Raw genomic sequence first — 12,342 nt, 5'->3', positions numbered from 1 at the left:
ACAGACGAGGCTGGAGTGCAGAAAGCCTTACACTCTGAACAGACATTAACAATGAAGTGAAGGAGGTGCATCATTTAGAAGCTTTCTCTTGACAGTTTCCAGGCTTGGAATTGCTGCTGTAAAGGTGACAGCCAGCAGCTCTTAAGCTAAGGTGCAGGAGTAGAGAGACTTGAAATGGATGTTAAATGCTGGTACAGTTGAAGAGTTGCATAATCTTGAGGGGGACTACTGTTACAGGCCAACAGCTCTTGGCTTCAAGAGAATTCTTAACTTGCTGTATTCAGTCTGAGCCCTTACTTTCCATATACCTGGAATGTTAGGGATCTGGTCATGGCATTTGTCTTGTGTTTTGAGTGCAAGAGATTCCTGCTGAATTTATGCTGTTGCATTTGATCTCTTAAATTGATTAATTTGATCCATTACCCCTGAAAGATGCGTCATCCTCTGGAGTAGAAGACATTCTAATATTAAACACCAAAGTCTCCCTAATTGTATTGCATCCTTCTGTAAGTTACTTTACAATTTGAAGAATGGAGTTTGGAGTACAAATTTTGTTCAGTAGGAACTGCACTGATACTGTTAAACAAACTTGAAAATAGCTTATCTAGTAGTGTTGAGTATTGGAAACATTGGGATATGTTGACCTGGGTTAAATTGGAAATGCGAACCTGAAGGTGAATGACTTTATCTGTTCCCTGAACCCTTTAGATTCTAGAATGTATTTATTTTTAAAATGAAGTCAAGGGAAAAATCCTGAAAGTAAGACTTCAGAGATACTGTGAGATCACTGGAAGTCTTAACAGTTTTTCAAACTAATAACCTTGAGATTGTCTGTAAGCTGAGTCTTTGAAGCTTGTATTTGCACAAAAGCTATTTCCTAGTAAGAAAGAATTGCTCAGCTCTGGTCTATGTGATTGTTCCTTGCTGACTGTGGCTTTAATGAGTGAAATCAGTGACTAGATTAAATACTCAGCAATGACACTTGAAAGTTAAAAAGAAAGTATATTCCTGTTAAGTGGTTTTTTCCTTTCAATTAAGTAGTTTTGTCTCATCCTGAATAACAGTTCTTGTTTGTGTAAAGCATGATTTCAGCAAATATATGCAGAATGGCAGCATTAAAGGTCATAGCCTAGAATTGTTGTTTATGTGCACTGCAATGTCACATAACATTGTTAAAGGCAGAAAAATCATTGTTTTTAAAATATATCTTTGTTGTTTGTCTTTTAGGCAGTATTTTGCATTTCTGCAGAGCTTTGCACAGATCCTGTTCCCATGCAAACTGATGAGGGAGAAATACTGGAGGAAGGCAGTCCCAAGGTCAGTGAGGTAAATACCACTGTGTGTTGGAGGAACTAAAGCTTGCTTGGCTGAAATGGGGGGGTGGAGGGTACATGGAGTGAGCATTGACTGGTGGTGGTATTTTAAATAAATACCTTCATGTAGATATTTACTCTTTATTGTCATGCAGATACTTAGAAAATTAAGCTTTGAGAAACCTTTAGAAAGACGGGGGGTTTTGCTACCCACTAAGGACTAGAACGTGTTTTCAGGCACTTCCAGGAAGGAAAGAGAAAACTTGTGAGAAGGTACTAACCCTGATTGTATTTCATTTGTGAAAACTGGAAGGACTTTGTCCTACCCACCCACCCTCTGAGCTAACTTAAGGAATTGGACCTGTGGGCCCTTAGGTGCAGGTGTTGGTGTCTGTGGATTGCTGGCTGACCTATATTGAAGGTGTCCTGCTTCTTGTTTCCTTGTACTTGCCAGCATGTGCTGTGTTGTGAGAATGGATTGTGTGTTGCTTTTCCAGGTCCCTGTGATTCTCAGCATACCTTGTTGGGACAGGAGCGTGTGAAGTGTTCTGTTGAATACAATGCTGTGTCCTGCTTTTGCCTGCTTCCTGAAGATACAAACGTTAAGGCACAAATTACTTTGGTTTTCATAATAACATAGTCATTGTCATACACTTCTGTAGGTTTATAAATACAGTTTATAGACCTGACTATTCAGTGAGTTAGTGTCAACGTTGCAACTGAGCTGTGTTTAAAACATGCTCCCTACATTTCACAAAAATCTGAATCATTATTAGCTTGTTTGCAGCGTTGTATGAGACGGACTGAGAAATGAAAAACCAGAAGACTTAAGTTTAAAATTTGTTTCCTAGGTAAACCTTTGGAGAGATGTTTTCATTGTTTTAGGGTCTAAGAAAAAACATTTTTTTATCTGTAAGCATCAAGTTAGGAAGTAATTATTAGAGAAGGGACTTGGCAATTGTGCTGCATGTACTTCAGGAGTTGTGTTAATTTTAAATAGCTTTGAAGGAAGGTTGGCTCTAGATTAGGAGCTGAAAAATAAGAACGTATCAGTGGATGTACTTGAAGCAATCCAAGCTATTGAATGCAGCTTTTGACAAGGACGTGATTATGGGTTTCAGTGGGGAGTAGACATGAGAGAGGAGACATCATGGTGCAATTAATTACTGATTTTAGCACAGTTATTGGTGCTTTCTTTTCACCACATAGAGAGGATCTTTGTGTGTGTGTGAACACACATTTATGTGTATACAAACAGGTGCCTGTGTATATTTATGGATACATAGCTTTCATTTTTTTTGCCTGTGTGGCAGGATGTAGATTGAAGTAACTGTCTTTTCCTCCCATGAAGGGTATGTTTTTCTTTGACATGCTTAATTCTGGGTGGTGGAAATTGTATCTCTGCTCCAAAAATGGAACAAGCTTAAATTTAAAAACCAAATTCTTTATACTGATTTTGAATACCTAAATGTGTATGAAGTATTGTGTTGAAACAATTGTCATTTGAAGAATGTGGGACATCAGGAATTATGCATTGGATATTTAGTGTTATCAATAAGGACTATATAGGATCAGTATATAAAAGTCATGACTACATCTAGTCCTTCTCCCCATTCTGTGATGTACAGGACTACTCACTGAAGCCTTATAAATGATTATCCTCTTTCCTTGTCTCAGGAGAGTTTTGTATCTGTAACAGTTGAAGGTTCGTCCTAGAAAAATTTAGGCAAAATATATCTCACTATGTTGCCTAGTATCATTAAAATGATTTCTTTAATTTACACATGTTTACATGATCTAGTGACCCATTTTCATAAAGATACATTTTTCTGTGAAATACTTTTTTTTAGATATTCTGTAACATAGTTCAGTTTTTTCCTTTTGTCAGGTTATTTCCCCATCCTTCCCCACCCACTCCCAACTTTTTCAGGAAGGAGACATGAGGTATACTTGAATGAAGTTTTCTGAAAGAGATGAAACCAAAATCATCTTGGTAGAGGTACCATGAATATCAGAATATAAAGATTTGGGTATTGCAATAATTAATTTTTTAAGGTGCCAGCCTGAAAATAACCTAAAAAGTTTTACATGAAGATTCTATCACAGAGTGGAAAACAAATCATATGTCATCCTGTATGCTTGTGAACTGGTTTGGTTCTATAACTGTCTCAGATTTTCTGGCATCCTAGACTGTATAGTATTTTGAGATATCATGGTCAAGACTTGAAGATAAAAGGAGATTTCCTCTGGTTTTGAAGAAAAAAAAATATTGTGCCTTATGTAGAGCCGAGCAAGTTACTTTAAAGACTGAATATTTATGGCCTTCAAACTAATTAACACCATGTAAGGTATGATCAGGAAATTTTAACCCTGCAGTCAGACATCATAAAGAATGATGTTCTTGCTTAATTCCTAACCAGGTGAGACAGTTGTCAGCTTTCATGCTTGTCTTTGTCACTCTTGAAATGAGTGGCAAACTCTGTGGCAACTCACTGGAAATTAAGCTTGAGGAAGGTTTCTGATGGACTCAGTTCTCACTTTAGTGTTTATTTCTACCATTGTTGTTAATGTATACATTTTTATTTAATTAGTGATTTAATTTTTTTAATATTGTGGTTGAGTTGTGCTCATGTTCTCAGTTGTGCATACGCTTTCTTTAAAATGGCATCAACATGGTAAAGACACTTGACACATGTCAATAGCATGCTCTTGATTCCAATAATTACCTAATGTTAGTGCTATACAGTGGGGAAGCAACATGTGCAGAAGTCAGTTTTTTCAAATGAGCATATGGGTTTTAAAAATTAATTTAGTTTTGGCAGATGTGGAAGTCTTATTTGATGATAATTATATCCAGTCTATTTTATCCAAATGATCTGCTAGTAAGTATCATACAGCGAAGTACCCTTTCACTTTTTAAAAATAGTTTGGGATGGGCTTTTCAGGGTCTCTTCTTCCTTTCAAAAGAAAAAGGGAAAAAAAAGCACGAGTCAATACAGTTGGAAGAGACCTCCAAGAACATTGAATCCAACCTTTGAATACCACCATGAGGTGGCAAAGGCTCACCAGTGGGGTACAATCGAGGGAATTTTGTAGGACTGATCTCTTCAGAACTGCAAATCCAAGCAAGAATCCTCATGGTCATGTTTGCTGGAGCTGCTAGTCAGAGGCAGGAAGCAGTGGGTCAATTCTTGTTCCCTGTTTTCAAAGTGAAATCTTCTGCTGCCTTTCCATTGCACCAGGAGGAAAAGAAAACCAGTGTTTCTGCTTGGTTCCCTACACCCTTTACTATTATCTGAATTACTATTTTAATTTTTAATTCTATTTTGTGGTAGCTAATTAGCTACTAACAATTACTAGGCTTTTTCCATTAACAACTTTGGTATCCTGACAGTGTCAACAAGCACTGAACTTCCTGCTTGTGACTGATTTCAACTGTTTTGATCCATCAGTTAAGGATTACTGCACAGACAATACTTAAACTTGGTTTGTCAGTTGTTCCTTTGCTGTAAAATACTGCAGGAGGAAGCTAAAATTTTATGCCTGATTTGAAGTACTTTCAGATTTCTTTGAATGTTGGCAGGAGTTTTGAGCTTATGCAGAAAACTTATTTATCAAAAAATGCTCATGTTAAATGTAGAATTTCCTGCTCTCCTCCCAGTTGTTCCTTCATGTCTCAACATAAAAGCCTATGAATTCAGAGGGAGCGGGGGACTTTGACTAAAGTAATTTCTAAAAAGGTATTTATGAAGAGTGGTTTTTGCTTCAGTGTTGTAGAAGGGAAATGAGGACAAATAGATAGTTCTGCCTTTTTAATGTTTTGCATACTAAAAATCTAGGTATACAAAATTTTTATTAAAAATGCGACTGCACAAGATGTCTAATAATACTCAATTATTAATAAGAACAGGAAAAGGGGAAAGATTCTATATTGTATGGTGTTAGGTAAATGTAATTTTGTTCCAAGTTTTCATTAGTATTTATAGAAATAATTACTGAACTGAATTGGTAGGCCAGGAATTAGGCTACTTTTTCATAGGCTCTTTCAAAACTAGTGACATAGACACTGAGGCTTGTCCTGTTTTTCAATCTCACTGTCCAGTGCCATTTACAAGCTGTCTTGAGGCCACCTGTTAATCCTTATTTTAAGTTGCCACACTGTTCATATCTGTAAATGTGAATCTCTCCCTTACATTATTGAATACTGCCTGTTCTCAACCTGGTTAATTCTTACTTTTCTTGCCTCTTGGTGTCTAATGGTGAGCTAGCACTTGCCTTCTATTTAAATCACTCTTCAAAACTGTTGCCACTGGCTGTGTTTTGTTGAGGTGTTTGGTTGTTTTTATTTTTAATCGTGAAGCATTCACAGAGAGATGATAAAAAGGTTAAGAAGTATGTGACTCAAGTATCTAAACACTTGCATTTACTTCATACATGTTGAGAATAAAGGAACACAAACCTATGTTAAGTTAGGTATTTTTATATTTATAAACAGAATCTTAAAATTCACAATGAAATGTTGTTAGGAGTTCTCTTTCCTAAAAGAAGGAATGTTCCACTAACTGCATTTATGGCTAAGGTGTGCTCAGTTCCTGATGTGGATATTGTGTAATGATGACAATAGTGCAAAAGTTAGGCTGATGCTTTCATTTTGTGGGATTTAGAATTAATGTCATGAAAAACAAAAAAACCGACAACCTTAGTTAAGTAATTAAACTTACAGCATCCAAAACTTTGATATCTGTATCTCTGGGGCTTATAATCCTACTTAGTGATACAGAAGTGAGTTTCTATTCAGATAGCACTAAATAATTTAAAACATTCAGGCCTATGCAGTAATAAAATGAGTAGTATGCTTTGTGACTGTAATTATAAAAAATGTTTTCCAGTCTAGTACTGGCCTGGTACATGGTGCTTTCAGATGATGGCTCCCTGCAGTATGCATCCCTGCATTCTTGGAAAATTTTGGCTTGTTACAAGAGGAGAGCTTTCAGCCTCAGTGTACTTTTTTGTGAGTACCTGGCAGTTCTGAGTAGGTTTCAGTTTATTCACGTTGCTGTTGTTTCTCCACCGGTCCCAGGACATTAAGCTTTGGGTTTTCTTTTTTTTTTTAGTTACTTCATTTTTAATGTTCGCTGATGAGTTACTTGTGGAGCTTCCAGAATTTCTGTGCCCTGATATGCAGGGTGTATTTCCATTATTTTTCTGGAACATGAGTTGTAGGAGCAACTAGTCTTTGTAGTGCTGACTTACAACTATACTAAGTTCCTGGAGTCTTTGTATGAACTATCTTGTATAGTCTTTAAAAAGTAGAGAGCTATTCTGCCTAACAAGACAATTTATGCTTCTTCCAAAATATAGCAGCTTAAGAACTAGGGGGACAAAGAATTTTTCACAACAGAAACTGATGTCATCTTTATGCTCTGTTAGCTTCATTTTCTTAATGTGAAAATGCTGCAGATCCTTAGGAGAGTAATTTCGCGCCCAAAATATTTGCATATCATGTATTGAAAAAAAAAAAGTGAACCTCTCAGTGAAAGAATTAATTTACTTAAAACTCCTTTTAATTACGTGTTATAAAAGCTTGTAAAAGTGTCATGACATAGTCGTCTTGTTTTAAGTATAAATTAACATAGTCAAGGGGAGCAGACGTTTTGGGTTAGTTTCTCTCTGGAACTTCAACACTGGCCAGGAAAAGAACCTAAAATACTTTCCTACAAAACACTGCACGGTTGGACCTTTCTATGTGGGGAAGAAAACCCAAGCAAACCTGCTTGTGAGTTTATAACTTCAAATTTCAAAATTTCAAGGCTTTGTAACAAGGAGCTATAATTATGGTATGGGGGTCTAACCCTAGCTGGCAACTGAGCACCACACTGCTGCCCATCCACTCCTGCCCCTGCAGTGAGATGGAGAGGTAGAGTTGCAAGGGTGAAAGTCAGAAAATATGTGGTTTGAGATAAAGGCAGTGTGATAATTTGGGGCAAAAAACCCCAAACCAACAACAAAGAGGAGAGGAAAATAAAACCTGTAAAAGAACAAATGATGGAAAAGGAATTGCTTGCTGTGAAACAATTGATGCTCAGCCAGGTTCTGAGCAATGTTAGCTCCAGCCAACATCCACACATACCTCACTCCCTCAGTTTTCATGCTGAGCATGATGCCATGTAATGTGGAGTATCCCTTTGGACAGTTGGGGTCAGCTGTCCCAGCTGTGTCCCCTCCTGGCTTGTGCAGCCCTGGCCTGCTCGCTGGTGGTGTGAGAAACAGAAGAGGCCTTAATGTTGTGTGAGCCCTGCTCAGCAGTAGTTGAAACATCCCTGTGTTATCAGCACTGCTTTCAGCACAAATCCAAAACACAGTCCTCTACCAGCTATCATAGAGAAATGTAGCTCAATCCCAGCCAAAACCACTACAGTATGTTATCAGGGTTGGCTATAAAAAAGCAGTTATGAGTAAGGTAAAATGGTTGAGGACTTTGCAAAAAAGAACGTGGAATTAGACAGTACTACTTGAACTATTGTAAAGGAATGCTGTTGATAGCCTAGCTGCTTGGACATTTTAAAAGATGTTCAGGATCCTGTTCAGGATTCTGCCAGTTGGGTGTACTGTTTTCTACAGAGGCAAGATGGATTGCTCATTTGAAACCTACTTATCCATAGTGAAGACTGCTAAAATATGGATGCTGAACTGAAAGATGACTCTCTGTTTTCTAATCTCAAAATACCCTGAAGTGCTTTTGAATCACAAAAGAGAACCTTAACACAATGATGTATTTTCTTTCTCTTGGAAAATACCATCACGTGCCAAGGTGACTTTGAGATCTGTAAGAACTGTCACCATATGTTCTTTGATCCAGTCTTTTCATAAGTACAGTTCATGTGGAGGAAGTGTACTGCATGTCACTGTGGTGAATAGGTGTGTGTCTCATTTCTAAAGGAAAAAACCTTCAGTCTTAAAAAAAAATTGTGTTTAAAATTCATCTTTTCCATTCTTTTAAAAGTTCTTTCTTTTTCAGAGATATTGTCTCATTCGGTTTTTTTCTCAATCAATAGCATCTCTTCTTAAGTTGATTATACCTGTTTATAATACTTTGCAAAGCCATCAAAAAAGCAGAGATTTGCTTAAAGCTTGAAAAAATGGTTCTGCATTTGAGAGCATATGTGGTATAGTCCCACTATGATGTGAATGACAGGGAAATTGATTTTGTGGCTTTGCTTACAGAGTGTCTCTTCTTATGCAGGTGTACTGTTGGCACACAATTTGAGGGGTTTCTGCCTTTTCAGAATATTGCCTTTTGATCTCTTTCCATTTGGTATTGGCTTTACAGAATTGTTGGCAGTGTTTGTAGTCCATGTGAATTGTGACAGAGTTCTTCATAATTCGTCACTTTATATTGAAGTCTTACAGATGTGGAAGTATTGATGAGTGTTTTCAGTTTTCCTGTCTTCTGTCAGACTCAAGGGGGATAGTTATTTGGGGAGAAATTTGAGCCAGGGGCATTAAAGCTTACTCTACCCTACTTTAAAAAAAAATCTTAGATTTACTTTAGAAATCATTTGTGTAATGTTAGTTTGGCTGAGTCATTGAAAGGTGTAAAATTAATTAATTGGTCTTGTTGATTTCATGCATTTGCAAGACTTTGTACATTTGCATGACCCTACAAGGGCTATTTCCTTTTCATTTTGTGAACTAGATGGGTATGATTTTTTTTTTCACTTCCTCAGAATTTTTTTTTTCATTGATTGGATGTGGAAGAAGTGCATGTGAGGTTTGATAAGAAGAGTGTGGGTTGTTATTCTTGTGATGGAAGCAGTAAAAAATAGTAGTGGTCTTCATCATTCCAGTGCATAAAAGGATGACTGGACAACTAAGGACACTGGAACGCTGCAAAAACATATTGTGTGATATCAGTTCCCCTGAAGGGTAAAAGCAACATTAAAAGCATGTCAGCGTTTCCTGGCACTTGTTTAAACTCACTGAAGCATTTGAGCAGTAGGCAAGAAGGTGTACCATAAGAATGTAGTAGTTGTCTACAGACACAGTAGGAATTAGGTTAAGCAATATTTAGAGGTACTTTGAAATCATGTTGTTTGGTTTCAACAGATACAATTTCCAGAGAAATAACTTATTCCCATGACATATAAAGGTATGGTGGGGTTTTTTTGAGGGCAAGTTGTAGAAAAGCCCCAGGCTCTGCTCCAGAGACGAGTGGCTATTTTAATGGTTTGGTGGTCTGTCAGATAGCTAATCTTTTTAATAATCTTGATAAATGTGGAAAAATGTAGCAATTTACAAGCAAGCAGCAGTGTCAGTGGCTCCCCTGTGACTAAAATGAGTTTGGATTTTCATCATGGTAACTGGAGAAACTGGAAAGCAGCTGTGTACTGTGGGTGTGGATAGCCTGTATTCCTTCTCCTTTTTGACAGTGGTCAAAAGTGGATGCTTAATACAGACCTAAGGCAGGCTTAATATATACATATAACAGATTTGTTCTCAGCCTTCAGCTGTTGAGGAACTTTCTGGGCCACTGGCAGTTTCTATGTGTTTAGAATCCACACAACAGATTTCTGTGCACGTAGAAAAGAAAGTTCTTCTTTCTATTGCCTGCCTGTCTGGTGCTAAGGTAGAATAACTTCATCACCGATTTGGGTGTGCCTGGTCTGCGTCACTTTCAGTCATTCCTAACAAACGCTGCAAACAGTATTTGTGGCAGTGAAAGTGATTAAATGTGTAGTTCAAAAGTGTAATTTAGTTTTCTGTAGTTCTGATTATCATCTGCTTTCTTAAGCCTTTGAAAATTCTTTTAGCAGTTCATGCCTGTTGTCCTTTTGTGACAATGCATCATCTAGATTTCCAAATCCAAGTGGGAGAAAGTTAGCATGTTTTCTCTTTTCTGTGTCAGGGTGGTTAACAATGTGTACATCTGAGTATCAGCCACTTACAGATGTCAGTTTAAACTGCTATAACTTGTTCATCTGTGTCTGCACCATAAATAGTAAATTGAAATGGAAATGTAAAATGAGTTGGCTAAATAAAGTCACTTGGTTGTGTACAAGTGGCCTCTGAAGGTACTGTTGGGGATGAACTGTCCAAGGGCTTTAGGGTCAGATGTGTCCCCTATATGGAAAGTGTAAAAATTTTGAATTTTGCTATGAAAGTGTAAAAGGTAACCCAAGTAGCCGAACTTAGCAAGAATTTGTGGTTGTGAAATTCTTCTGCTCTTTAGCTTAAATATAGTATAAAAGGTTAATTAAATAAAATAGGGGAATTTTTTTGTCTTACTAAATTCATGTTTTCCTGGGATTCATCCATACTATGTATGTATAGAACACACTACAAAATGGATGGAGTGTATGGATGGAACACTAAAAAATAGATCATCAACAGTGGAGCAGGAAAATGAAAGCACTTTTGCTTAAATTCAGAACCCTTTATTCCTTTTTTTGTGTCTGAGACGGTTGAATTATTCAAAGCTGCCTTGGCAGCCTCAGAGTTGAAGTTTTCAGAAGATATTTCTGGATATCCTGTCATACCATGGCTTGAGTGATTTTAACATCTTTGGTGGCTGACATAAGGTAAAACTGTATCTTGCTGCAAACAACTAGGTGGTTTAAATTGTTTTCAGAGCAAGATTTGTATTAATTATTATATATAGATATACACACACGTGCTATTGTATTTCAAAGACTTAAAAGCTTAGTAATACATAATAAAAATTTTATTATTTTTTAAACTAAACTTTTGTATTTGTACAATATGAAATGTGGTCGGGATCTCAACTTTTTTAGCTTTTCCAAAGTGCAACTGTTGTTTTCATGATATTTATAAAACTGTTTAAGCTTAGCAGGGAATTCATGCTAAGCTGCTGGGTATTTCACAGACTATTAGTTAACAAACAATTTAACTATTACATACAAAGTGAGCCATAGGTTATTTCTGCAATTACTTAGTGACTAATTGGTGGCAGCTGAAACTAAAAGCAAAACTCCTGGTCTTTAAGCACTGCTGCAGCTTTTGTGCTTGTTTAGCTGTAGCATAAATGACATATTCTGAGTTCCATAGGTTAATGATGATTGAGTTCCCACTGACAATCTGTCCTGCTGTTCTATACGGATGATGCATGTTTTAATGATGGTCTATGTTAACACGTTGGCATTTATTCTAGTTAATGTAATGTTTCAGTGGGCCAGGTGTTAAAGTGCCATTAAGCTGCATATAACAAACACCAGTAGCAGATTAGTAACTTTTGAAGATAATTACTGTGGTCTAAGTGTGTTAGCTTTCAAAATGATTAGCAGGGAGCACTGAATGTGAAGCGTGATTTAGCAGAGGGATTATGTTAGTAAGTTTTCACTTCTCCTATAACTAACAGAAAACCAGTCAGGACTGTGTAATGGTAATAACATTAAAATGCTCCATCTAGATGCTGCTGAAAAGCTTCAAGAAAATACTAAGTGGGCTAGGAGATGGTTCACATATTTTAGTGGTGATTTTTATATATCAAAACTATGCTTTAGCAAAATTGAAGGAAAAAAAAATAGAAATAGGTTCAAGTGAAAATACAGTTACATCACAATGTGGCACAATACAGCAAAATCCTGAAAGAGACCAAAAATTCAGCCAATATTTCATGCATACCTTGTCCTTAAGACTTTCCTCTGTGTGATTCAGAAAAATACTTAGTGCTTTCTCATTTTAGAAGCTGGTTTTTCAATTTTTTTTCTTTTAAGTTTAAATCACAGATTCTAAGGTTTTTTTTAATGCTTTCATTTATGTACTGAAATTAAGATTTAATCTAAGAAGTATATTTTGAGACTAATTTTGCTAAACAATTTGTGCTATTCTACGCATATTTTGAAATGCTAGTTTATTCCTAAAAAATTAAAGTGTTAGCAGCTGAATTGCAGTTTTATTAAAAGAAATTAAAAATTTAATTAATCTGTTCCTAGTGAATACAATTTTTTCCAATGCAGTTTGTCCAAAGTGCTTATAATGAAGCCAGGCAGAGAGGTGACTCAGCTTTCCT

General features: G+C 36.6%; 1 protein-coding gene across 7 annotated transcripts in view; it reads left to right on the top strand.

Moving 5' to 3' along the window:
* The window catches only part of TNRC6B (trinucleotide repeat containing adaptor 6B), a 134,410-nt gene that overhangs the window by 16,368 nt on the left and 105,700 nt on the right, over window positions 1-12,342 (top strand). For 6 of the 7 annotated variants that reach the window (XM_088165269.1, XM_088165271.1, XM_088165270.1 and 3 more), the window contains exon 3: window positions 1,228-1,326. In XM_088165269.1, the coding sequence (XP_088021395.1) occupies window positions 1,273-1,326 (54 nt within the window). In that variant the 5' untranslated portion in view covers window positions 1,228-1,272. The remainder of the gene's footprint in view (window positions 1-1,227; window positions 1,327-12,342) is intronic. The other variant, XM_088165266.1, reaches the window with a different exon arrangement.

The sequence above is a fragment of the Sturnus vulgaris genome, chromosome 5 (assembly GCF_052056855.1).
Source record: "Sturnus vulgaris isolate bStuVul1 chromosome 5, bStuVul1.hap1, whole genome shotgun sequence".
NCBI classification, from domain to species: domain Eukaryota; kingdom Metazoa; phylum Chordata; class Aves; order Passeriformes; family Sturnidae; genus Sturnus; species Sturnus vulgaris.
This window is presented reverse-complemented; position numbering and strand designations above follow the sequence as displayed.